The sequence below is a fragment of the Myotis nattereri genome (assembly GCF_964212035.1).
Source record: "Myotis nattereri genome assembly, chromosome: 8".
Taxonomy (NCBI): domain Eukaryota; kingdom Metazoa; phylum Chordata; class Mammalia; order Chiroptera; family Vespertilionidae; genus Myotis; species Myotis nattereri.
In genome coordinates this window covers 22,510,775-22,538,300 of record NC_138083.1, presented here as the reverse complement: position 1 = coordinate 22,538,300, position 27,526 = coordinate 22,510,775, and the positions used below count along the sequence as shown (strand labels likewise).

The 27,526-nt window shown below is 38.5% G+C and overlaps 1 protein-coding gene across 2 annotated transcripts in view; it reads right to left on the bottom strand.

Moving 5' to 3' along the window:
- Positions 1–15,187: 15,187 nt before the first annotated feature.
- The window catches only part of ESF1 (ESF1 nucleolar pre-rRNA processing protein homolog), a 63,294-nt gene continuing 50,955 nt past the window's right edge, over positions 15,188–27,526 (bottom strand). The window contains exons 11-14 of one of the 2 annotated variants that reach the window (XM_081097232.1): positions 25,639–25,726; positions 18,276–18,349; positions 16,902–17,048; positions 15,188–16,013 (exon numbers count right to left, since the gene is read on the bottom strand). In XM_081097232.1, coding sequence (XP_080953358.1) covers positions 15,720–16,013; positions 16,902–17,048; positions 18,276–18,349; positions 25,639–25,726 — 603 coding nt within the window. In that variant the 3' untranslated portion in view covers positions 15,188–15,719. Of the gene's footprint in view, positions 16,014–16,901; positions 17,049–18,275; positions 18,350–25,638; positions 26,171–27,526 lie in introns of both variants that reach the window. The other variant, XR_013996328.1, reaches the window with a different exon arrangement.

Here is a 27,526-nt window from a genome sequence, read left to right as displayed (position 1 = left end):
CATGTGCCCTAACTGGGAATTTAAGCAGCAACCTTTTGGTTGCACGGGACGATGAACAACCAACTGAGCCACACCAACCAGGGCTGAAGAACACCGTTATGAAACAAGGCCAAGTAACATTTTCTGAAGTTCAAAGGTCTCTTGTCCTTAAGAAACTTGAAATGAATAAGAATCTGCAACATTTCTGAACCAGAAGAATGAGCTCAGCTAAGCACAGAACATTCCTGAGCTGTGTCTACCATCACAACAGGATAATCATAACACAGAGTCTTGAACTAAAAGCTTTTTGTGTGTGCCAGGTTGAAAGAAATTCATAGTACTTTATTTGTGAAAGAATCATAATTTTGGAAACCAGAACTTTTCTAAATCAATGGGCAATCATTTTTAGCAACTCTTCTGAACAGAGGTCCTCAAACACAAATGCTGCTCTTTATTTCTTCTTTCACCATTTGCTTCCTGCCATCCATCTTTCATCTCTTGTGGTCATAGGAATTTTAGCATTTTCTTTTCAAAAGGCTTCTAGGAATTGCCTTTGGTTTACTTGACGAAATCTTGCACCACATATACTTCTTCAAAAGGATATTGTTTCATCTGATTTCTGTTGAAGAAAAACCAAAGTAATTGGAGAATTTATCTGCTGACAACTTATCTTCCATTTAAAATAATATTTCATCACCTTCAGTTTATTTTGATCTTGGGGTACATGACTCACCCAGTTTATTAGGAAACAAATTTGATCTGAGTTATCTCCAGCTTCCCTCCATGTAACTGATGTGGTGGATCAACAATGGAGTTTGTATTGCCTTCTGCCTCTTGAATCTTGTTTCTCTCCAACTCTTGCCTTAGGGCTACTGTGGATTGAGCCACTAAAATCCCTGATGTCCAGAAATGTGATATTGGTGCAGGACATTCTAATTCAATCTGGCCTGTCTACTTGAACTGAGGTAAATCTAGGAACTATCATTTATTTGGGGGAACCACATTTAACTATATGGCCAACGAGTGAAAGGCAAGAGGCTAGGAGAGGACAAAAAAGAGAGGGAGGAACAGGGAGAGAGGAGGCAGAGGTGGGGGCGGGGGGAGGGGAGGTGGGTATGATGGGAAAGGGAGACAAAAAAAAGAAAGAGAAAGGGGAGAGAGAAGGGGAAGATTTTCTTAGCTTATATATCTGAAAAGATGGAGGAATCTCATTTCACGTGAGACTTGATCAAATGGATCAATGATATCTTTAAGGACCTGGCTTTTTTGCATCTCTTCACTATGACAAGTCCTCAGAACTATGTTTTTTCTTTCTTCCAGAAGGAAAGATATTCAGAATTCCCACTAAAGTCCCATGAGCAATTCTTATTGGATGTATGTAGGTCACATGTCCATATCTGCATGAGTCACTGTGGCAAGTGGACTGAACTCTGTTGATTGGATGAGTCTAGGTCACATGCCTCACCCCTAGAGTTAGAGCTGGAGTCAGTACCCCCACATCCACACAGATCCCCAAGGAGAAACCTGGCACTATTGGCAAGGGGACAGGAGGGACATGTACACTGGGAAGGGAACCAATTAAGGTTCATCTTCTGATTTGGCCAGATACCTCCATATCTTTATAATTCCTCCTTTTTAATCTATATTGGCTTCTGAAACTTAAAGCCAAAGTATGTTAACTAAGCTATCTTTCCGGAATAGTGAAGAGAGAAAAACTAATAGTAGCCTGAGTTTCAGGGAGAGGTTGATCATAGTGGGGCTGCATCACATGGACACTCGGCTTATACAAAAAAGACAGTAACAGTTTAAACTGCTTGTGTGGCTCTGCCCACCGTTCGTTCCACTTTCTGAGATGGCAGATGTGAGTAGCTCTTCCTTCAGCCCTCCTCAGTCTGTCTCTCCTCCCAGGGTATGAGCATGCTGCCAAACATAATATGATTCAAGAATGCATTTCATTAAAGATGACTCTACACCAGCTGCAGCTTTAACCGTTAGTCAACAAAAGGAACAGAAATAGCTGAAGGAAGAACTGACCCAGCAGTACTTATTACGTTCGTCGCCAATGTGGCATATTTCTGGAGGACTTTCAAAGGTAACTCCCCTAAAAGACTTTTCAAGGAGCATTTTCCTAAAACACTTTTGAGGGAAATAGTGATGACTTATTAAATAGGACTCCATCATACTAGACAGATAACTATCACCCCTGTGAAGCTAATGAAGCTGACCAGTGGGAGGAGCAGGACATCAGTGTCTCTGTGAACATGACCGGTTTGATGGTTTGGTCCATATTGGACATTATTAAAATGAGTCGGAGGCCCTGGCCAGGTAGCTCAGTTGGTTGGAGTGTCGTCCCGAGGTTTGATCCTCAGTGAGAGCACATACAGGGATCGGCCAATGAATGCATAAATAAGTGGAACAATGGGTCGATGTTTCTCTCTCTCTCTCTCTCTCTCTCTCTCTCTCTCTCTCTCTCTCTATATATATATATATATATATATATATATATATATATACATGTGTGTGTATATATATATATATATACATATCTCAAATTAATTTAAAAATGAGCCTTAGCACTTGACACAGGTTTATTATTTAATAAATATGCTGAAATGAATATGGCTGATTTGGGCAAAATGGTCATGCCCATTGATAAATCTTGGTGTGGTAATCTGGACCCAGCATGCTTTTGGGGACATTTTACGGTGGTTTAGTGGACAGAGAGAGAGGTGTCCTAACCTCTAATACCACTTCTGCCATGAACTGTTTGTGTGATCTGGGAAAGTTATGTAATTTCTCTGTGTCTCAGGTTTCCCCCCTGGTGAAATGAGAAGAAAAATGCTTACTCGTTTTTCAGAGTTATTAAAAACCAGTGTTCTCTTGGGTAACTGCTCGCTGTCTTTTAGGGCAGAATGAACGCTATACAGAAGGAAAAATACTCAGATGGAAAAAGATGTCGGTGCCTCTGGAGATATTCCATGGACAGATTATCCTGCTTAACGTGTCCTTGGATGTTAAGATAGAGCCAAGTACAAACATCCAACCCAATAGTAAGCACAGTTATCCAGAATCCCACAACAATCCTAATGGAGATGGTATTTCTAGTACTGTGTTGCCAGCTCCCAGCTTATGATCTTTGACCCAAAAATCCCAAGGAAGGTATAAATTATGAAAAATAGTCTCTGCGTTCCAGAACAAAGCCTAGTGCTAAATCAAACAATGAAAGAGACACTGGGAGCCAACCACCCAGCCGTAAATTTTCCAAGCAGAAAAAGGAAGTATAATGGGACCTGCTTATGGTGAATTTGGATTTTCTAATGCAGTGAAGTGGAATGAAGCTTAGATTGTGTATCAGGCAGACCTTAGTTCTGGGGTTACTGAACTTCTTCTGGTGAAGTTGTTTTACAACATAAAAGTTAAAAATGTATATCTTTTCTGCATTAGCCTAAATCCTGTCCTCAGGTAGCCATATGCCTCTCTCAAGAGTCTGACAAGGCTTGTGAAGCTTAGCACCTGTTCTTTGTCCATTAAAGGGACCATGCTTATCACATCCCATTGTTCTGAGGGCTGTAGCTAAAAATATGTACTAGTATCTCCAGAAACCCAGCAATGCCTTTCTTGTTATGTGCCTAGCAAAATGACGAGAATGTCCACCAGACACATCGAGAATGTTTATAGCAGTGCTATTTGTATTACTCCCGAAGTCAAAACAGGTAGGTATTGAACACTTCAGCTTTATTTGCCATTATTTTAGGAACAAAACTATAGGAAATGAGATTAGTTGTATAGAACCCAAGGAGATTGACTGAGAATTCAGTTAAAGGAAAAGGTTTATCTCTTCCTATCTAGAATGACTTACTCAATTTTTGTGTGTGTGAAAATGTAGTGTTTTCAATAAACATGCATCTTGTGCCATGAGTAACATTACCAGCAAAGTCATTAAGAACTGACCCCATTTGGCTGTCTCAGAAAACGATGACTAGGAAAGGACAGAAATCTTCCCAGGCTGATGTCAGTAAAGATGGACTTATGCAAGGACACCAGGGCCCCTTGAGGATCTCAATTATGGGAAATACAATTTGGCAGGCACTTTCTCTCTGTCTTCAGGGTTTCATGGTGGCTCATTTCTGCCTCTTTCTACCTGACTGTTTCATCGCCTTTGTCTGTGATGCCTGACTCTCTTCAATAATTCATTAGCCAGCATGTCACCAATGAACCTCAAACAATGGCTTGGGCTCTCTAGCCTGGCTGATTGACTTGTTTGCTCTCTCCCAGGAGCTACTTCATAGACACTCAATAAACATTAATTTACTTGATAGACACTCATTAGAAATAAATTTCCACTGATCACTCAGTAGACACTTAGTAAATATTAATTTTCCTTTCCCCGTTAGAGAATGAACATGATTTGACTAGAAAAAAAATTTTTTGTTTGATTTTATATTTTTTCCATGCCCTCCACATATGTAAGGTAGAAAAAACAAAACAAAACAAAACAAAACAAAACAAAACAAAACACCACTTCCAGTTGGGTGAGGCACACTTCTAGGAATACTTCAGAAATTCTCATGCCAATTTGGAAAACCTACAACATTAAACCAGGTCATAATTATTTCTTAAATCAGCATTCTCTTGTGTCCATGAGAGGTTTTTATTTTCATATCCCCAAAGTTGTAATTTATGACCTTTATATGGTAAAAGAAAGACTAATAAAAAGTATTCAACCCTCCACCTTAGGGTGAGGGCTTTGGTTGCCCTTTGTGTTAATTCTACTATAAATGAAAGTCTAAGTCTTTGATTGGGAGTAAATGGAAGATGCATATATTCTAAATGGTTAACGTTCTTGTGATGAGAGGTGGGTTACTATGGAAGTATAAAATAGGATGAGGTCAGCGACCTTCAGAACATGTTCCAAAGATGACATACGTGACAATTTCCACTGGCCCACAGACTAGCTCTACAGGGTAAATCGCTGTACGACTATTCTGTGACCATGCCCCACCTCCTCCTGCCCTGCTTCCATCCATTCTTCATCCCTTTCTTCCATGCTTTATGCCTGTGAGTCTGACCCTGTTGACCAGAGCTCCTTGTTGCTGCTTCTTGTTGGGTTTTTCCAATGGGAGCCACTGCTGGTACTACCTTCAGACCCAGACAATAAGACCAGATACTAGAGAGTATCCCATGTCATAGACACGTGCAAAAAAATGGGTGAAAGGACACATGGCATCTATATCACTTGGGAGAGCACTATCTTCAGAGCAGACAATCCTTGGAGGGTGGGAGAATTTGATGGCAGAGTTCTTAGGATAATAATAATAATAATAATAATAATAATAATAATAAAAGGCACATTGATGAACTGCTAAATCCTTTCCCTCTGCAGAAATGCAATAGGTATTTGAATAATGAAGCATTGTTTTCTGGGAGTGCTGGGTATCCATTTTCTTGCTTCTCTTTGGATGCTCCAATTTATGCTCCAGAAGTATTCACTCTTTAGGATGGTATTTACAACAGTTCCACACAGTGGCTGAGGAATAGTGCATGTTGTGTAAATGTAGTCTAGATACCACTTAAGCCAAAGATGATACTGATTTTTGGCAACTGGATGGACACCACATGCTAAAACTGTGAAAAGATTTATATTATGAAAATATTTTAAAGGTTTTATTCAATTTAAAAATCAAGTACAAATTAGACCTTTATGTAGTGTTAATTTAAATTTGAAATTAATTAATAATTTGTTCATATTAAACAATTTAATGCATTTTGAATATTTTAGAAGAAAAATGCTAAAGGAAAAATACAAAAAATAAAATTTTTTATTTTTTACAATTATATTGCAAATTTTATGAAATTCTATTATAATATTGAATGCTTTAAGTACAATTACATTTTATATTTAATCTTTACTATCAACAAAACAAATTATGCGAAATCTAGATTATAAAACAAAGTACTGAAAGTAAGACAAAAATTAATTTTATGGCCCAGCCAGCATCACTCAGTGGTTGAGCATCAACCTATGAACCAGGAGGTCAGGGTTCGATTTCTGGGTTGGGGCACATGCCTGTGTTGTGGGCTTGATTTCTGGTGTAGGGTGTGCAGGAGGCAGCCAATCAATGATTCTCTATCATCATTAATGTTTCTATCTCTCTCTTCCTCTCCCTTCCTCTCTGAAATCAACAAATATATATTTAAAAAATTTTAATTTTATGAAAGACATGAATGGAATATATATGGAGTAAATTTACACATTTATTATGTCTTTATTTTATTTCTCATCCAAACCCTGCTGAGTAATCATTTGTGATAATAATTAAATGTAGTTCTCTTTAATAATAAAAAAATCACAGTTTTACATATATTTTTCAATTTTAGGTTATAAAAATGTATTTGCTGTTTTGGGGCAAGGGTTTGCAAACTTTTTTGTTAAGAGCCAGATAGTAAATATTTTAGACATAGTGGGCCAGACAGTTTCTGTTATAACTTATATTGAGTAGAATGTGAAAGCAGCCATAAACAGTATATAGATGAATGGGTATATAGTTCTGTTCCATTACGTTTACTTAAAAAAAAAAAAATAGGCAGTGGGCTTGATTTGGCCAGCAGGCTATAGTTTGCTGATCCCCGTGTTAGTGGAAAAGATTCTGAAACTGAAATTTGCATGCAGGAAGTTTATTGGGGATGACTACCAGGAGATAGCTGTAGGGATAGTAGGGTTATGCAGAAAGAGAAGTTGAACAGCTGATCTCTATGGGAGCTCAGTACCAGGGATGGCTCTTTACTACATATTGTGCCAACTTGAAGCAAAGGGCCTCGCTTATATACCTCACAATGACCTGTTTAGGGAGGGTGGATGTGTGGTCTTGGACAAGGCAAGCTCCCTTTAACAGAGGGTGCCTGGAGAAGAACCCAGATGTCAGCTCTCAGCAAGCACCCGAACCGCCCAGCTGCAGAGGCACAAATGCCTCCATCATAGGGAGGGATATGGTAGCTAATACTAGTATGTGTCAACTTGGCTGGGCCATGTTGCTCAGTTATTTGGTCAAATGTAGTTCTGGATGTTTGACCTACATGAGGGTGTTAACATTTAAATCAGTGAACGCGGAGTAAAGCAGATGGTCCTCCATACTGTGGGTGGGCCTCATCCAATTAGCTGAAAGCCTGAATGAAACAAAAGGCTGATTACCCCAAGCAAACAGCTTTTGGACTTGATCTGTAGCATTTGCTCTTCCTTGTGTCTCCAGCCTGATGCTCCCCCTACAGAGTCTGGACTTGCCAATCTGCATAATCACATGAATAAATTCCTTAAAATAAATCTGAATATTTAAAACCTACAAAGCAAGATTACACACTGTGTGTGTTCTATCCTCCTTTATGGGGCATCACCCACATTCTTTTTAATAGTCAGGATTCTCTAGGGAAACAGAACCATTGATTTTTGGAGGGAGTAAAAGGGAGAGGAAGAGACAGAAACATTCATGTGAGAGAGACACATTGATTGGTTGCCTCCCACACACTCCCTGGCCAGGGCCTGGGATTGAATCTGCAACCGAGGTATGTGCCCTTGATTCAACCACTGAACAACACTGACTGGGCACAAAAAGATAAGTTTTCTAAAAATTGCACTAAGCATACAGATCAATTTTGGGGGAAATCAACATCTTTACTATGTTGTTGTCCAATCCATGAACATGAAATGTCTCTTCATTTGAGTCTGTGATTTCTTTCATTAGCATTTGAAATTTTCAGCATGTAAATTTTGTATTTTTTGGTAAATTTCTACCTAAGTATTATATTTTCTTTGAAACAATGTTTTTAATTTTAGTTTCCACATGTTTATTGTTAGTATGTAGAAACATGATTGATTCTTGTGTGTTGACATTGTATCCTGTAACCTGGCTGAACTTTTATTAGTTTTTACTTTTTGTTTTGTTTTGTCTTTGTTTTCTTTTTTTGTAGATTCCTTGGAATTTTGTATGTAGATAATCATGTCATCTTCAAATGGGGCAGTTTTATTTTTTTCTTTTCTAATCTGTATGCTTTTAAAATTTCTCCCCCCTCCCGGGCCCACCTTCCCCAGCAGTTGGAACTTCCAGTATTGTGTTGCATAATTGTGTGGTCCCTATGTGTCTGGTGCCTGGCCCTAGGGTGATTAGGGCAGGGTAGTAGTGGCCCAGGTGTGGGAGTCAAATTAGCTCCTGTATTAGTTGGTTTGCATTTGAAAGGCATGGTTGCCTGCCAGTTATTTCCTAGAGTCAGGTAGGCCACAGCAAAGCATCAGAGTACAGAAAACAAAGACCTGATTACACAGACAACCTTCCCTTATTTTCAGTCTTTCACTAGTATGTTAACTGTGGGTTATTTGTAAACTAGAGGCCTGGTGCACAAATTCATGCATGGGTGGGGTCTGGCCATCTGCTGCAATGGGGGCCGGGCTAGTGTTGGGGAGGGGCCGCGGGTGGTTGGCCAGCTGGGGGGAGGGGCTGTGGGCAGTTGGCTGGCTGGCCCTGCCCCTGATTGGGGTTAGGGGGCCAGTTCGGGGGCCGGGCTGGCCATGGGGGGGAGGGTCTGCAGGAGGTTGCGGGGGGAGGGGGGGGAGTGGCAATTGGGGCCCTGATCAGGCTGGTTGGCCACCTCAGTGTGCATCATAGCGACTTGTCGTTCTGGTCACTTGGCTTTTATATATATAGATGCTCTTTATCAAGTTTAGATAGTTCCCTAATAACCCAAACTTGTGTGTGTGTGTGTGTGTTTTATCATGAATAGATGCTGGATTTTGTCAAATACTTGTTCTCATAATTGATATGATGATATAATTTTTCTTCTTTATCTTGTTGATATAGTGGCTTACATTGATTTTCAACACTGAATCAACTTCACATACCTGGAATTAAACTCCATTGGTCATGGTGTATAATTCTTTTTATACATTGTTGGATTCAATTTTGTTGAGGATTTTTATGCTTAAATTCATGAGGCAGACTGATTCTCCAGAACCAATCATAAGTCTATAACAATGAATATCAGTCTGCAGTTTTATTTGTACGGTCTTTGGTTTTGATATTAAGGATATACTGGTCTTATACAATAACTTGAAAAGTGTTTTCTATTTTCTGTAAGAAATTGTGAACAATTGGTGCTAATTATTCTGTAAATATTTGGTAAAAATTCTTCCTTAAAGCTTGGGCCTGCGAATTTCTTTTTTTGCAAACTTTTAAATTACAAATTTAATTGCTTTAACACTAACAGTATTATGCAGGCTATCTATTTCATCTTGGTTGAGTTGTGATAGTTCACCAACAGATTTTTGATAAAAAATACAAAGACAATTCAATGGAGAAAGACTGTCTTTTTAATTAACTGTCCCGGAATAATTGGACAGCCATACTTAAAAAATAATAAAAAAAATTAACATAAACTGAAACCTCACACCTTATCCAAAAATTATTTTAAATGTGCTTAAAGGTAAAACATAAAATTATAAGGCTTTTAAAAGTAAACAGAGGGAAAAAAGTCTGTAACTTAGGGTTAGTAAAAGTATTGTTAGATATGACACCAAAGTTAGTCCATAAAAGAAAAAAATGATTAATAAATTAGACTTCATAAGAATTAAAAACTTTGTTCTATGAAAGACTGTTAAAAGGATGAAAAGACAAGTAAAGATAGGAGAAAATATCTGAAAATCATACATATGACAAAGTTCTTGTATCTAGATGAATAAACTCTTAAAATTCAATTACAGGGCAAAAAGTAACTCAATTTTTTTTAAGTGGGCATAAAATCTGAACACTTTGCCAAAGAATATATGTGGATTTTCATAAATCAGTTTATGAAAAGATAATATAGGGAAATGCAAATTTAAAAAACTATGAGACACCAGTTCACACGTCCTAGATTGGCAACAACAAAACACAAACTGACCATTTTAAGTGCTTCTGGGTGAAGATGTGGAGCAACTGGAACTCATATATTCTTGGTGGGAATACAAAATAATTCAACTACTATAGTAACGAATTTTTTGCAGTTTCCTATAAAGTTAAACATATACTTATCATCGGAGCCAGGATTCCACTCCTACTGTCTGCCCAAGAGAGACCTGTGTTTCACACAAACACCTACATGTGAATAGCAGCTCTGTAATCACCCCAAATTGGAAATCCTAACCCTGAATCCCTTTCCACAGAAGAAACCTATGTGTCTTGTTTTAATAATGAACCCCAATTTGTCCATGTCTCTTTGTGACTTTGTGAATTGTGATGTTGCCACTTGTTGATTTCGGTTTTGCCAATGGACAACAGCCTCTGATAGTGTACTTGCGCATTGGAGTTACCGGAAAGGGGACCTGACCCCAGCGGGCCTGCTTCGGGCCAGCCTGTAGTGTGTGGGTTCTCGACTTCAAGCAGGAAAAATTTCACAACAGAAGCCCAGGAGAATTGTAGAGGACGTTTATTAAAGCTAAGGGGGCAGTAAAAAACAAGCAAGAGCTGGGGAATGAACCTAGGCTGGGCTGCTTTGGCTCACTAAGAATTCAGAGAACAGGGGGCCTTGGGGATAGATTCAGGGGGTTTGCCTGGTACAAAGTGCCACTGCCCTTGGCTGCCTTGGTTGCAAGCCTCATGGGGTCCCTTAAAGTTTAGGAGATGCATGCCTGTGTGTAAAGGTGGGGAGGGTTTGGGAGGGGGGTGGGGAGGTACAGGCATGCTCCTGTGAGGGAGAGCAGGCACTGGGACTTTCATTTTGAGGACTTTTAAAGGTTAGGCATTTAGGGGAGGCATTAGGGGAGGATTAGCGGAATATTCATCAGCTTTATGCTGATCTACAAAAATGAAATTTATTCTCTTAACTTCATCTGTCCTTGAGTGTGGTTGGCAAATGGCACTAATTGGATTTCTACTGTCTCGCTGAGTAGGGTGATTTAAGCTATTTACCTTCTGGTTGGGGAGAAGCGCAAACCATTTACTCTTAAGTGTCCCTGGTTTAGGGAAGGTAGGATTTACTAGGTGGCTGCAAACTGCTATGTAACTATATCTCAGTTTCCCTATTCGGCTTGTCCTGGCTTACTGGCCTGTCTCTTTGGGACTTACCTTCTCTTGCAGTTGGGAACCCTTCTGTCACCATGTGAAGAATCTAATGTGGAGTCCTAACAAGCTGCAGCTCAGCAGCTGAGCTGGCCTAGATCCTAACTGCCTAGCCAACCCACAGATTCATAAGAAATAATAAATGTTTGCTGTTTTAAGCCACTATGTTTGGGTGGTTTATAAAGCAGCAAGAGCTAATAGATCAAGTTGATATTGAGTTCATTTGTTTCTGATCTGGTGGACCAAACAGAAAATGAGCTTTCGTTTTCCTTCTACAGTGGTCCTCAACCTTGGCTGCATATTGGAATTATCAATGGAGTTTTATAAAATAATGACTGGATCCTATCCCATAGGTACAATTTAATAGGTGTAGGATGCAGACTGTCCATCGGAATTTTAAAAATTATACCAAATGATATTAATGAGCAAAAAAGGCCATGATGTTACCTAACATTGGCCTACTCGGTAGAGAATATGGAATGAGTGCCATCATTACTATTCTGCCTGTGTCTCTAACCCATCTCCCTTGGAGACAGTAGCAATGACAGTGGGTACTCAGCTGGTCCCCAAGACTGATGATGAAAGACTGAGAAACCAGCCCTAGCTGGATAGAGCATTGGCCTGCAGATCAAAGGATCCAAGGTTCGATTCTGGTCAAGGGCACATGCCTGGGCTGTGGGCTCGATCTCCAGAAGGGGGCGTGCAGGAGGCAGCCAATGGTTGATTATCTCTCATCATTGATTGTTTCTATCTCTCCCTTCCTCTCTGAAATCAATTAAATATATATATACACACACACACATACATATGCACATATGTGTGTATATATGTGTGTGTGTGTATGTATCTTATATAATAAAAGCCTAATATGCTAAGTGTCCAGTTGACCGGGTCGGCTGTTCAACCAATCAAAGTGTAATATGCTAAGGCTGCTCAACTGCTCGCTATGATGTGCACTGACAACCCGGGGGCAGACAGTCGACCAGTTGACCAGTCGCTATGATGTGCACCGACCACCAGGGGGCAGATGCTCAACACAGGAGCTGCCCCCTGGTGGTCAGTGCGCTCCCACAGGGGGAGCGCTGCTCTGCCAGAAGCCGCGTTCACGGCGGGCGAGTGCAGCAGCAGTAGTGGGAGCCTCTCCCGCCTCTGCTGCAGGCGGGCGGTAAGGAGCGAGGGGTCCCAGACTGTGAGAGGGATGTTTGACATCCCCCGAGGAGTCCCGGACGGAGAGAGGGCTCAGGCTGGGCTAAGGGACCCCACTCGTGCACTAATTTGTGCATCATGCCTCTAGTACATACACACACACACACACACACACACCAAAGGCCCGATGCATGAAATTCATGCAAGAGTAGGCCTTCCTTCCCCCAGCTGCCAGCCAGCACTGGCTTCCCTCTGGCAACTGGGACCCGGGCTTTCCTCTGGCCACCAGCAGGCACCCAGGACCCGGGCTTCGCTCCGGCCCCGGCTTCATCCGAAGGATGTCTGGAATCACATCCAGAAGGACGTCTGGTCTAATTAGCATATTATGCTTTTATTATTGTAGATATAAAAGAAGTCTGAGAAACCAGAGCTTCACTGGTCTTGAGTCACTTATGACTCTGGATGCTATAATGCTGACCTGTTCTCTATGGTCCCAACAACAACAGCAACAAAAATCCAAATAAATGTGACCCTAAGAGTAACCCAGCCCTGTCGGGTGTGACTCAGTTGGTTTGGCATCGTCCCAGTGCACTGAGGGTCGCCCATTCAGTCCTCAATTGGGGCACATACCTAGGTTGTGGGCTCAATTCCTGGTGGGGGGCATGCAGTAGGCAGCCAATTGATGTTGTGCTCTCACATAGATGTTTCTCCCTCCCTTACCCTCCTTCTCTCTCTCTAAAAATCAATTAAAAAATATGAAGTCACCCAAACTATCCTCCAATGGTTTGAATTGTAACAGTGGCCATTTTTTTATCCAGAGTGTTACTACCAGCAATTATTTATTGAGAGCCTAATCATCTTGATGTAGAATGTTTATTTAATGCTGTACCTCATAATGCTATTCTAATTTTTTTTTCTACCTAAAAAATATCACCTCTTTGAGAAAAGGAACTAGGGCTATGCATAAGTTACGTGCTCAACTTACCTGTTATAATCAATTATGAGCCTAAGAAAATGAGATTTATAATTAAATACAGTGTCTTAAAAAAAAAAAGAAGGGCTCAAAAACAAAAACTCAAACCAAAACAATTAAAATCCAAAGGGCTAAGCTTCCCAGAAACCTTGAAGTCAAACTGAGTAATCCCTACACTGTAAACAGTTTAGAAGAAACAAGTCTTTTCCCTTGCATAAATGAAATATAAAAAATTACATAACTGTTCACAGACTAAATTCATAAGCACATTAAGATTCATGATCTTTCAATGACAAGTGGATAAATATCAGGAAGTTCACATTGGTAAACAGGAACAATGCTTTATTGGGTTGAATTATCAGTTGTTTATGCTAGAAAAACCCAATTCCCTGTACAATACTCTGCATTTTTCTGTTATAATGAGTAATTTAAATGTCTTCTTTTTTCCTTTCTCTTTCACAGTCTATATACCTATTATCTTTTGTTTGTTGTTGTTAATCCTCACCTGAAGATATTTTTTTCCATTGATTTTTCAGAGAGAGTGGAAGGAAGCGCAGAGAGAGAGAAAGAGAAGCACTGATGTGAGAGACACACTGGTTGCCTCAGGGGATCAAATCTGCAACCCCGGCCAGGATGGCTCAGTAGTTGAGCCTCGACCTATGAAACAGGAAGTCACAGTTAAATTCCTGGTCAGGGCACATGCCTGGGTTGCTAGCTTGATCCCCATATGGAGTGTGCAGGAGGCAGCCGATCAATGATTCTCTCTCATCATTGATATTTCTACCTTTCTCTCCCTCTCTGAAATCAATAAAAATATATTTTAAAAAACCTGCAACCCAGATATGTGCCCTTGACTGGGAATTGAACCTGAGACCCTTTCGTGTGAAGGCCGATGATCTAACCACTGAGCGACACTGGCCGGGCTACACCTATTATCATGATATCATTTTTTAAAATACATTTTTATTGACTTCAGAGAGGAAGGGAAAGGAAGAGAGAGAGAAACATCAATGATGAGAGGGAATCATTGATTGGCTGCCTCCTGCACGTTGGACCGAGCCACAACCCAGGCACGCGCCCTTGACTGGAATTGAACCTGGGCCCTTTCAGTCCCCAGGCTGGTAGGGCACTGATGTTGGTTTTATATACGTCCATTCTTTTTTATTTTTTTTAAATCCTCACCCAAAGACATTTTTCCATTGATTTTTAGAGAGAGTGGAAGAGAGAGGGAAAGACAGAGAAAAATATTGACGTGAGAGAAACACAGATTGATTGCCTCCTGCATGCGCCCTGACCAGGGCTCAGGCCAGGGAGAAGCCTACAACCAAAGTACATGCCCCTGATGGAAATCAAATTTGGGACTCTTCGGTCCACAGGCCGAAGCTCTATCCACTGAGTCAAATCGGCTAGGGTTACATACTTACATTCTGAAAAAAAATTACTACATTGCTTTGGCCAGGTAACTCAGTTGGTTATGTTGTCCTGATACACCAAGGTTGTGGGTTTGATCCCAAGTCAAGGCACATACAAGAAGCAACTAATGAATGCAAAAAAAAAAGAAAAGAAAAACAATACTACATTGGTAGACTTGAATTTTTATACCAAAAAATGTCAAATTAACTATTAACCACAAAGCTGGCTGAACTCCTATGTCTTTCAGAAGCTACTATATTTATCATTCGTTCCATGTGACCATCTTGGTTTCTATTTTCATTTATTTATATAGCACACCTAATTCTTCTAAGTGGACAGTGAATAGTTTATAAAACCTAGACTAGATGAGATCCAGGCCTTGAAGGTGTGTTTTAATTTAAAAAAAAATTAAGATTCCTTAAACTCTATAGCAGCAAATCCACTCTCGAAGCATTCCAAAAATCTGAAGGGTAGATGAAAGAATTATGTTACTTAAAAAAAAAAAAATCATTGTAGAGCTCACAAAAATTTCAGAGCAATGAAAACCTGGAACTGCCTCTTCATGGAGTTGTCCCCTTAAAGAAGAAAGTTTTTCAGATATTTTCCAGAGAGTAGTTTATTTGAGATGCTTAAAATAAAATAAATCACTGATATATAAATAAAAATACTTAGTACTTTTTATTTACAAATTAATTTCATAATCCAACTATAATAAGCATGTCCAAACAACAAAGAAAGTTATTGGCTTCCATCCATTAGGGCTAGAAAAATAAATTCGGCACTGTGTTCTATTTTTTCACATAGAATTGTAAAGTCTTTAAAAGAAGCTACTTTAGAATAATCTTCTAGTATGAACTGAATTTGATAAAATATAAAATTTAGTATTTTATAAATACTTTAATTTAGATTAACTGAATTAGATTAATCTGTGGAAAAACAGAGCACAAATATGTCAATCATCCACAATTAGGTCTAACCATTATATGCAAGAGACATTTTTCAATAGTCAGAGTAAGACTTTATTCATATTCTTGAAAGGTAGCTTTGTTCCCAATAAATATTCTTTCTACCACTTTTGTAAACTTTAGGGAGATCACATTTCTAATCTAAAAAGAAACAACATACAGCTATTTGACTTTTTGTTTTTTTCTTGCTTGAAACTGCTCTGTTTTGTTTTTTACCGATTTAATCAACATCGACAAGGCAGGATCAATGGACCTCTTTTGTAATTCCTTTTGAATTTCACTCTCTTTTTTCTTTATTGCCTGAGTTAGTTCTTGTTCTTTTTGTTCTCTTTGACGGGCTTTCTCCTCAAGAATTTTCTCCATAGCTTTTGTTTTCTTGAAGTTAGGATCCGAAGGGTCCAAATTGAACAAGTGGGAAGTATACATTGCCTGAAACCGTGCATCCTTAACATTTACCTATAAATCCAAAAGGAAAATAAAAATAAATTAAATTATTTAACCAAAAGGCCCAGAAATGGGGCCAAATTTTAAATCAATGAGTTGTTATTGGGGGATGAGGGGATCACTTCATAAGTTACATAAATGTTTAACCACTATGGTGTACACTGAAACTAATATAACGCTGAATGTCAACTGTAACTGGAAAAAAAGTTCAGTGAGTGACTATCTGTATAAAAATATAAATGTGAGTAATTTGCATAGCTTCATTAGAAAGTTGCTTTCCCACAGGATCTTCAATGGACTTTTAAAGCCTACTCTTAGATCACAATGTGCAGGACACACTTTTCCAATCGTGCAACAATCCCCTTGGAAGGGAACTGTAGTGGTCTATACATATGTGCCTGTAGTATACTGGCCACGCAGATGAAGGATTGTCGAAGTGGTTCCCGAGGCGTGGTACCCAACGCTTACAGTGTGAAATCTGTTTCTGGCTGAGATAAGTCAGCCAGAGATGGTATCTCCTGCTGAAGTTTTATGCAAAGTCACTGTATTGGAAGTACATTAAAACATTTTTAACCTTAGTGCCAAAATGAGTAGCTACTGAGGGTGATTCATAGGTGAAAAGATCTGGGAGACTACTATGGAAAAGGAGGCACCCCTGAAACCAAGATCTGGTCAGATACAAGCCCCAAATTTATCTTCTATCTTTCTACCAAACCACCATGGTTTCACCCGGTGCTCAACTGGCTGTGTAGGACTAAGAGATGGTAATTTTGGCTCCGTAGTCCTTCCTAAGACATCTCAAGGCTGACTTTCACTATGTTTAATTTTTATCTCCAGACCTGACTCTAGACTAGAGTCAGCACCATCTTTAAGAGGCTAATGGCATCTGTCCCTGGTTACCTCAAAGTCATCCTCTAATAACTCCTTCTTTTTTATAAGCTGTTTTTTCTTCTTTTTGCTTAGATTCTGGTGCTCCACAATCTTGTTGTAATTGAAGTGTTTCTTGTTCTCTTCCTCCTCATCCATCATGAGCAAAGCCATTTCAGCCTATAAAGAGGAAAAAAAAGTTCAAACGTCCAACAATGTTTTTCTTCCCCAAACAGGAATATGGAGTATGAAATGCCCTCCAGAAAAGGAGAACTCAGTCACCAATGATCCAGGATAACATCTGTTATCTGTAAACTGATTGTGGATAACAGAAACTCACAAAGATACCCAGAGATCTTTGTACTGCTGTAAGCTACAGATAAACGCTTCAGAAGCAACATCACTGACAGTAGGAGAAGGGTGAAAGTCTGTATTTACACCACATTCCACATTAGTGTAACTGGTTAGTAGGCTGTAGGAATGAGCCCCCAAGTCACCCAAATAAAAATTTATCATTTTCACTTTGGTCTTTTAATGCAGTGATACTAAATACAGCAAACGTAGTATTTTGTGGTACAAGCTACTCTTTAAACATGTATATTAACAACAAGAAATTTATTTTTCTTTTGCCTTTTTTGCATTTATTGTTTCAATATTGATATGTTTCTATGAAGTGATCTATCTTAATATTTGTTTCTGAACTATATCATCTTTTCCACTAAATAGGTATTTTCTACCGACATGCGATGGGATTAAATGTGAATTCTCAAGAACCAAGTAAACAATGATGTATACTAGAGAAAATAAAGAGGATACTGTCAGACTTTTGTGAATCTTCCAATATTACTACTTCAGACTGCTTTAATTTCCTTTTACTTTCATCACTGGCACCTACAGTTGGTTTTCTTTTTAGAGCCATTTTCCACAAGAGAGCTCATCTTTGTGCTCCTTAACTCTATGAGTATTACTGTATATGCAATAAGTGGAGAACAGAAAAGGTCCATTAAAACGCAGAGTTTAAGTGACCAGCCAGGCTCACTCCCGAATACAGATGTGAATATCAGTCATAGGAATGTTGTTGACTCCAATTCCTGCCTCAGCAAAAATACCTATTACTCTGACCCATGGGTCTTTGGAGTCACTGAAGAAAAGGTTCACTGCACTTCAAAGAAAAGACTTTACTTTTGTACATTAAACTTATGATTTTTATAATAATAATGAGAGAAATTAGGATTTGATAAACCATAGAAAGCAAAGTCTGTATTATGGGATTTATTTTTTATTAAATTGTTTTATTGCTTAAAGTATTACAAAGAGTATTATATATGTCTCCTTGTATTATGGGATTTAGATAAACTTCATTTAAATTAGCTATGAATGATCGTGTGAGTACCGATGATCGCTTACCTTTTGTTTCTCTATTTCAGCCTCCTCCTCTGGAGATGGGCCATCTGTTGCAGATTTCACTGATTTCTTCTTTTCTTTTATACCAAACAAAATTGGAGGGTTAAAAATTACAAGACTATTGGCAACAATATGTTTACAGTAGGAACAAAAATGTAAGATATCTAGGAATAATCCTATATAATAAAAGGCTAATATGCAAATCCACCGAATGGTGGAATAACCGGTTGCTATGATGTGCGCTGACCACCAGAGGGCAGACACTCTATGCAAGAGCTGCCCCCTGGTGGTCAGTGTGCTCCCACTCAGCCAGAAGCTGGGCTCAAGGCTGGCGAGCACAGTGGTGGTGGTGGGAGCCTCTCCCACCTCCACGGCAGTGCTAAGGACCCATCAGGGGTCCGTAAAAAAATATTACTGAGAGATTACTGAGAATGGAATAAACATACTACTTCTAGATGAGTTAACTGAATATTATAAAAAAGCAATTTCTCTTGAAAGTGATATATAATTATATTATTAACTGAGAGAGAAAAACCATAAGATCATTTCAATACATATAGAATAAGCATTTGATGAAATTCTATATCCACTCATGATAAGATACATACATTTAACGAAATTCTAGATAAAATTCCATTCAAGGAAATCTTTACCAAGATTAACAAGATAGATTTGATATACTAGTGATACAGTTTATTAAAATGTACTACAAAAAATATTGTACTGTATAATACAGAAAAACAATAATATAGCTTAGGATGTAAGATGTAGCATCAGACATTACTTAAAAAAAAATATCAAGTTATTGTATTACCCCCTAATGTACAGGCAAATAAAATGCAGATAGGTTAATGAGTTAAACATTAAGAAAAAAACCTTATGAGAAAATACAGGGTAGTATAGCTACTTAAACTCATCTGCAAAATGAAAACTTCATCTTTATAATAACAATTTGACAGTAACTACCTGTAAGTAATAGTTTAACAAAACGCTTTCTCCTTGTCTCAAGACAAATTTGACCTTTGGTTAACTTCCTACTCTATTATGAGGCAAAATCACTTATGGTAAGAGCTGGTCCTGACTGGAAAACTGCTTGTATTTTCAGGGGCTCCAGGACTTCTAGAGATCACAGGGTGTTGGCTGAGATGTCCTCATCCTAATGGGAGGGAGAATGTGCAGCAGGTAAGGGCATTGGACTCTGGAGCGGTGACTTGGCTTTAAACTCTGGCTCTACCAGCGGGGTTTAGCTGTGGCAGTTTGCACCTGTGTCCTTACCTGTAAAATGGGGATAATAGCACCTACCTCATAGGGTGTTGTGAGGACTAAGTAAATTAGTATATGCGAAGATCTTAGTTAATGCCTGCCATGTGGCACTATAAAGTGCTTGCTGCTACTGTTAGGATAATCTGACTAGGCTCCCTGGTGATCAGGCTATTTTGTGGCTATTGGAGTGAAAGGAATTCAAAGGGAGTTGGTTTCAGGTTTCAGGGTGCTAAGGTGTGAAAGACTAGTCTGAAAAGAAAGAGGGTTCAGAATCTACAAAGCCATTGTTGTGCTATGCTAGAGCATTAACACACAATGCCAGTCTTCTCTGAACTGCTGGATCCTGTCTTTTTGAATAAGCTGTGTTCTGTCTTTCCAATGCAAAGAAACAATGGTCTCTGAAGTTTATGGTTAATGTTTACATAGCACTTTACTATGTCAGGGAGTAGTACTGTTCTAGGATACTAGCCTAATATGCTAAGTGTCTGGTCATCCATTCAACCAATCAAAGCATAATATGCTAATGATATGCTAAGGCTGCTCAACAGCTCGCTATGACGTGCACTGACTGCCAGGGGGCAGACAGTCGACCAGTCACTATGACATGCACTGACCACCAGGGGCAGACAGTCAACCAGTCGCTATGACGTGCACTGACCACCAGGGGGCAGACCTCTAACTACTAGGTTAGCTTGCTGTTGGGGTCCAGCCAATTGGGACTGAGCGAGAGGAGCCAGACATGCCCTGGAGCTCTCCTGGTCCCTCCCCAGCTGACCAACCTCCCACATCCCTCCCCGGCCCCATTCGTGCACGGGTGGGGTCCCTTGGCCTGGCCCGTGCCCTCTTGCAATCTGGGACCCCTGAGGGATGTCGGAGAGCCCGGTTTGGCCCAATCCCGCAGGCCAGGCCGAGGGACCCCACTGATGCACAAATTTGTGCACCGGGCCTCTAGTCTTTACATATATTAACTAATTTAATTCTCATAACATGAGATAGATTCTATTATTTATTATGATCCCCATTCTGCAGATGAGAAAACTGAAGCAGAGAGAGGTTAAATAATTATTCTCAAGTTTGGTAAGTGAAAGAACTATAATTCACATCCAAGTACTGTGGCTCAGGCTCTCTCCTGTTAACCACACTACCCTCCTCTGCTATCAAATATTCTCCCTGTAACAGCCTTTCTATTTAAAATGCATTTTGATGTGAAGTAAGAAAGTAAAGTTCAAAGCCTAAAGTAGAGAGGCTTTAAGAACTGCTTTGTGTGCATTAGGTCCCTGCTGTACTTATGTAGTCGTGCCCAGCCAAGAGCATGCCAGCATGAAAGTGCTGCTGGTTCACCCCGCACACTACCAAGGCATCTGTCTACACTTCTAAGAAGAAATACTATTGTATGCAGCCCCTTTCCCTAGGATGAAAATCTTTTTTGCTCCTATTTCAAATGTTTTTCAGGAAATGATGTATCCACTCTAAGAATATACTTTTTTCTCTGTTTTAAATGTGTGTGTGTGTGTGTGTGTGTGTGTGTGTGTGTGTGTATCATCAAGGTTTCACTTTCTTTGGGTCTGACTCCCACACCCTAAGTTCCTATGCTCTCAAGGCAAGAGCTCCTTTTGAAGTGAATGGACAAGTGACAAATATAGAAGATCATTCTGTGGGAGGGGAAAAAAAATCAGGCTGTATCTGATTAATCCATAACAGAGATAAAGATCTTCGCATACAGCTGTGGGAAATAATTTCAAAGAGCCCACAATGAACTGTTCCGGATTTTATAACAACCTGGTGAAAAGTCATAAAAATAAACTTGAAAGGAAGACTGCAGCAAGGGAGGAAAAAAAGAAGCTCCAAGATGGTCAGGGTTAAAAATGATATCCAATTTTAGCGTGATGAAAATGTCTTCGCTCACAAAGAATTTACTGTGTGCTAGACTGAACTGTTTAGCCAAAAGATAAATAATGTGTAGAGATCCTTTCTGCACTGTTAACAAGACCATATTAAGAGGGCACATCTTAATTTATCTTTTTCCCTTTGGAAAGTTTTCAGACCTAAGTTAAATGAAGAGTACGATGGAAATGAAAGTCCTATTCTGCAGTTATCTTTATTTTTCAGTGAATTATTTGGCAAGTTAGAAACCACACACACCTCTTAGGACTGCTGCAAAAAGTACATATGGATTGACTCTACTAGGATGAATACTAACAGAGACTGGAAATCAGGTATTAGAGTTTTATAGTTAAAAAAATAAATCTAAAAAAAATCCTTACTGAGGCTGCTATCCCTTTAAGCAAAAAATGTTAACAGAGTACATCTATGGAAAAAAATGTGCTGCAATAAATCGATCTGTAAAATGACTATCTATAAAAGAAATTCCATTTTTCATTACTTGTAATGTCATAGAACTGTTCCCATAAAAACCTTCCTCCAGAAGGTTTAGTTAAGCACTTCTTGTGAGACAGTAGTTAAGAGAATTCAGTGGAGGGCAGACATGGTCTCAGTACTGACCAGACAGGAGTGGTAAACCCACTACTAATTCACTTTTTGCAGCACATTCCTAAATTCAAAATCACTTGCCCATAATCAGATGCAGTCTGTTAATCTTTCTCTGGACCTGGGCATTCTGGCTTTGCTTGGAAATCCAGGAATTCCTCATGTCCGGCTCTGGCTTTGATCTACACAATGTACTTGTAGAATTACAAAATGTAAAGGGAACCCATTAGGGTTCAAGTTCTACCATCTACCACTGGTCCTACACTATTCAACTATGTTTCTTGAGCTTCAGTTTACTCATCTATAAAGTGGGCTGATATTTGGATTAGAGGACAGAATAAATATAAAAGCATTTGCAAACTGTAAAACAACATATGAGCAGTACACAATAAGCATTCCACATACCGGTTGAATGAATAAAATACGTGTACCATATTATTAGATTTTCAAGGTGGTTTATCAAATATCTAAAGTTGTCAAGACAAAGGCTACCTTTTAATGGGGTATATTTACATGTGATGTACTTTATTTCACTCCTACTTCATAAAAAACAATCTTAATAAGGAGCTCATGCAATTAGAAAACAGTAACTTTTACTTCATGCTACAAGTACATTACATTTTTGAAACTCATTTGATATCAAGTTTGAAGTTTACAAAAAATAGAAAAATTATAGCAAGTTTATAGTGTAAGGGGAGAAAAGAGAAGGAAAAATTAGAAAAGATTTCTGGCATTCAAACTGGCTCCTAACCCAAGCCAAACACCATGTCTGGCATCAATCAATGAACTCAGTTCCTCCCTAATTTGAAGACTGTAAGTTCAGTTCTATGGGCTTGCCTAGGGCAAAGGTATCATAAATGTACCCAAGTCCATCTGGTTTAAAATATATCTGTCTTCAACCATAGGATTTGAAATATATATATACATATCCTTCCAAACATTAATGCTGCTCCTCCGCAGTTTCTTAGACTTTCCCGCTACCTTCCATGTAGTACCTTCGCTAGTATAACAGTGACAGTCCAATCCTGCATTCTCCTCTCTAATCAATGCTTTCTACAGTCCCATAGTTTGAAATATTATTTTACTGATCTGTAATCTATATTGATACTTTGACTACTCAGCATACCTCCTACACTAATATTTACATTTGGATGTCTAACTGATATCTCAAAGCAATTATATCCAAAATGAACCTACTGACCTTGCTGCCGCCCAAACCTTTTGCTCCTACATTCCCTCCTCAGTAAGTGGAAGAGCATTCTTCCAGAGACTCAAACCAAAACTCTAGGAGTTATGCTAAATTTCGTCCTATCTAACTAAATTAGCAAGCCTACCTGCCAAACATATATCAAATCCCACTCAGTTTTTTCCTTCCAGTTCCATTACTGATATGCCATCTAAACCAGCCATCAGCTCATCAAGACCTCTGCAAAATCCTGATCTCCCAGCTTTTACCGATGCCTTTCTTTAATCTGTTCTCTGCACAGGAACCAGATTAATGTTAAAATATACACCAGACCATGTCACATACTTGCTTAAAGACCCTTCAGTGACTTCCCACTGTCAGAAGAACAGTATCCAAATTTGTTTCCAGGACAACAAGGCCCTGCAGGGTCAGTCCTGCATCCCAGCCTGGCCAAATTCCCGCGCTGTCCATGCTCCAGCTGTATTGCAGTCTCAATTTCTCCACCACAAGTTCTTTCTCATCTCATAGCCTTTCTACCCACTTTTCTCTCATTGGCAATGCTCTTCCCCCAGCTCTTTATGCCTGATTCTCTCTTATTCTACAGGTGTCAGCTCTATTATCACCACCTTAGAGAAACCTTTTTTTGCCTACCCTGTGTAAAGTAAGCTACTCTCCTTATTCCTCCCCATTTTATCCTCTATATTACTGTATTTATTTCCTTTAAAACACTGACATTATTCTCAAATATTCTTATTTGTTTACCAGTTTAGCATATTTTCCCTAAAACTATACCCAAGGGAGGTAACCTTGCCTATATTACTACTGTTGTATGTCTAGCCTAGCAGAGTGCCCAGCATCTGGTAGACACTCAAAAGTGTTTACTGATAGAATGAGTAAACAAACATGGCAAGATACCATTTTTTATTGCTAAGTTTTATATTAAAAAGTTCTCAGCCTTTCTATTATTATTTTTGCTTAAAAAAAAAAGCCCATATAGAATTACTCCTATGCAGTATTCTGAAATCAAAAGTATATTGAAAGCAAGCAAATTTTATCTATACTTTCCCTTGGAACTTCTGACAGTAACTTTAGAAAAAGCTTATTCACAATTGAAATGTGCTGATTCCAAGAAATAAGCTACCCCAAGCCATCAAACCATTTAACTTACTCTTTGAATCCTGTCCTGAGTTCTGCAATCAGACCAGATTTCACATGCCAAATGAAGCACTTTGGAATGAGAACAAGGAAACTATAATGCTTTGCATTTCTCCATATAATAAACTTGGTTTCCTGAAATCAGAGGATAAGACTAAAATCCATCATCATCTAGAAATGACCGCTCAGGTATGATAAAAAGCAGAACATGCTAAGTTTCCATTTCCCTTTCCAATTCCTAAGAATCTCACATCCTATAATAGACTTTATTCATCTTGATCTCCTTTTCATCAATAAAATGTCAGTGCTAAAAGGCTGTAACAACCAGGAAATAATTTTGAGCAATTTTGACTTTCCTGTTGAGAACTATTCTGGCCCACTAGTCACGAGGGACAAGAAGCAGGAAAACTTCATAAAATCCTTCTCTTTACAATGCCAGCTTGGAGTTATTCCAGGAGCAAGCCTTTGGGTTCATGTGTGTGGTATTCAGATCAGGGCAAAGCAAAAAGCATGAGAGGGAATGGAAAATGCTTATAGTGGTCTCTGCACTGACTTGTCCAAATCAGGCCTGAACCTTACCACACACATTTATACATACCGAAAAGGTAAGAATAAAAGCATTCGGAAAAGAATGAGTGGTGCAAATGCAATGGAAATAAGACTCTGTGGATATAGGAAATCAAATTCCAGATAGTTTAGGGAATTCAAGGAAAAAGGGGAGGAAGTTGCTTTTCAGTTATAAGGAAGCAGGATAAATGCAAAGAGAATATGAAACATGGATGTTTTTGTATATTTGAGCAGAAAAACTTTCATATAACACCATGTAAAAATTTTAAATTTATAAACATATCCACTAAACAAATTTATTTCATATTTTCAATTCTCCATAGCCTTTGCAAAGAGACCTAGAGTGGATGCGTTATAAAAAAGCAGTGAAAGCATACAAGTAGATGACTATTCCATTTTCTTTCAGTCTTTTATAGTCAACCTGTCTATAAGGATATTTCCCAGAAAGGATTTTCCAGTATACTGTTAAATTAATCATGTTACCCAAAACCTCTTGCAATGACATTACTCTTTGCATATACAGGGAGCAGGCCGACCCTTCTTAATCTGGTCAGTGGTTATACCCTAAGACAGACCTACTTATAAGGCCCTAGGGGAGGTATACAAATACTAGGAATTTTAAAACAATGAGTGGCTTATACTGTTTCAACCAATGTTACCTTTTTTCTTTAGATTCCAATTGAAAACTACAAATGTGTGCTGGCTTACCAATTTTTTTAACTTCTTCAGCAAAGTATGGGTCATTCATATCAACATCAGAGGGAAGTTCATCTTCACTGGACTCTTCAGCAAGAGCCTTAAGGTTGAATGTAAAACACATATAGTTTATTACAAGGACCATCATATATATATGTGTATATATATAAAGGAAAATAATATGATTTCTTTCAAATCACATTTAAATAAAAATAATTTAATTAAACCAGTTAATTAATTGTTCAGTTTATAAAATAACTCCCATCTAAGTTATTCTTCTGTTCAACCAATATTTGTGGAACACTTAATAAATGCAGGAAACTATGTAAGGCAATGGGGAGAAACGAAAGTTATCAGATACATGGTTTTTGTCTTTAAAAATTTTACAAACAATTAAGAGAAATTAGACACAAATAGACGTACATATCAGTAGTAATAATTCAAGACAGGAAATGCAAGAAGAGACAAAAATAAAATGATACAGACATTCAAAGGAGGAAAATACTTTTAGATGGCTAGTCAGTGAAGAGAGGTGGCCTTCTCTCTAGAAAATTGAGAAATAGCAGTGTGTTATAAATAGTATGAGTAGTACATTATGGGTTATCTTTTAAATTATTATTTAAAACACTTTATTTGTTGGTTAATTAAAAATAACAGTTATTTTGAAAATTCAAATATATGTAAAAGCAGTTGGGATATCCACCTGTTCGTTTTTATCACCCAAATTTCAGCAAATATCTTTTTTTTATCCACAATCTACCCCTAAGTACTCTTGGACTATTTTTAAGCAAATCTTGTTAGTTAAATTGTTGCTAATAAAATGTGAATAGACTATCTACTAAATTAACATGTTTAATTAAAAATTCAAGTCTACAAAATAAACAGAACATGTGGGAACCAAGATCAGACTTGAGTTTATTCCCAGGAATTTAAAACATGAGTCATTTTAACAGAAGCATTTAGAATGCACATTGCTAAGCATCATCCTGCACGCTGAAGAAGACCCAGCAAGCCCAAAAATATTCATTATGATATTAATACCCTTTTAAGAACAGGGCGTCTAAATTTTTTTCACTAAAATATTATAATAGATTCAGCAAAAATATGTTTCTAACAAAGATTATGGAACATTTATATCTAACTTCAAATCTACTCATGTATAACTGTTTTTTAGATTTAAACTATACTTATTATCAACTATGGCACATAAACATGTATTCATTTCTTCAATAAACATTTCTCAGTATCAAAATTAAAGTCACAGAGCTGAAAAGGGGAAAACCATAACTTGAAAAATTTTCTTGAAATCCTTGTACATATGGAGAACCTGTGGAGTTGGAAGGGATCTGCTGATATCACCAAGTCCAGTACAGAACACAGAGTCTGGAACAAACGGGGTGTATTTTTAATGTTATTGGTAAAATGTGCCCAGTTTTTGTCTAATGAAGGGAAGGCACCTAGCAAATGAAAATCAAAGATATAATTTATTTTATATAAATAAAATCAAATAGCTGCTAAAGGTCTCAGAACAAAGGAACTACTTTACCGACCCTACAGAGACCCACTTGCAAGTCTTCCAATAAACTGATGGCTTAATGACCTGTGAAATTATTCTGCCTACTTAGTTTTAAAGGAAGTTCTAGGGAAGAAGAGAGGTAGCATACCAATAATGGGGTAGGGGTTGTACCCCTTTCCCTAGCCACTTACAGGAATACTGACTTTAGGAGTAAAAAAATCATTGTACTCCATCGTATCATTTAGTTCTGTAGCCCTCTATCTTTATAAGCCCTGAAAGTCACAGCTTTACAAAAGTACGAGAGAGAGAGAGAGAACACAGTGCAGTAGAGAGACACTGGAGTGAGAGCTCAGACAAATCACTTAATTTTCTACAACTATAAAA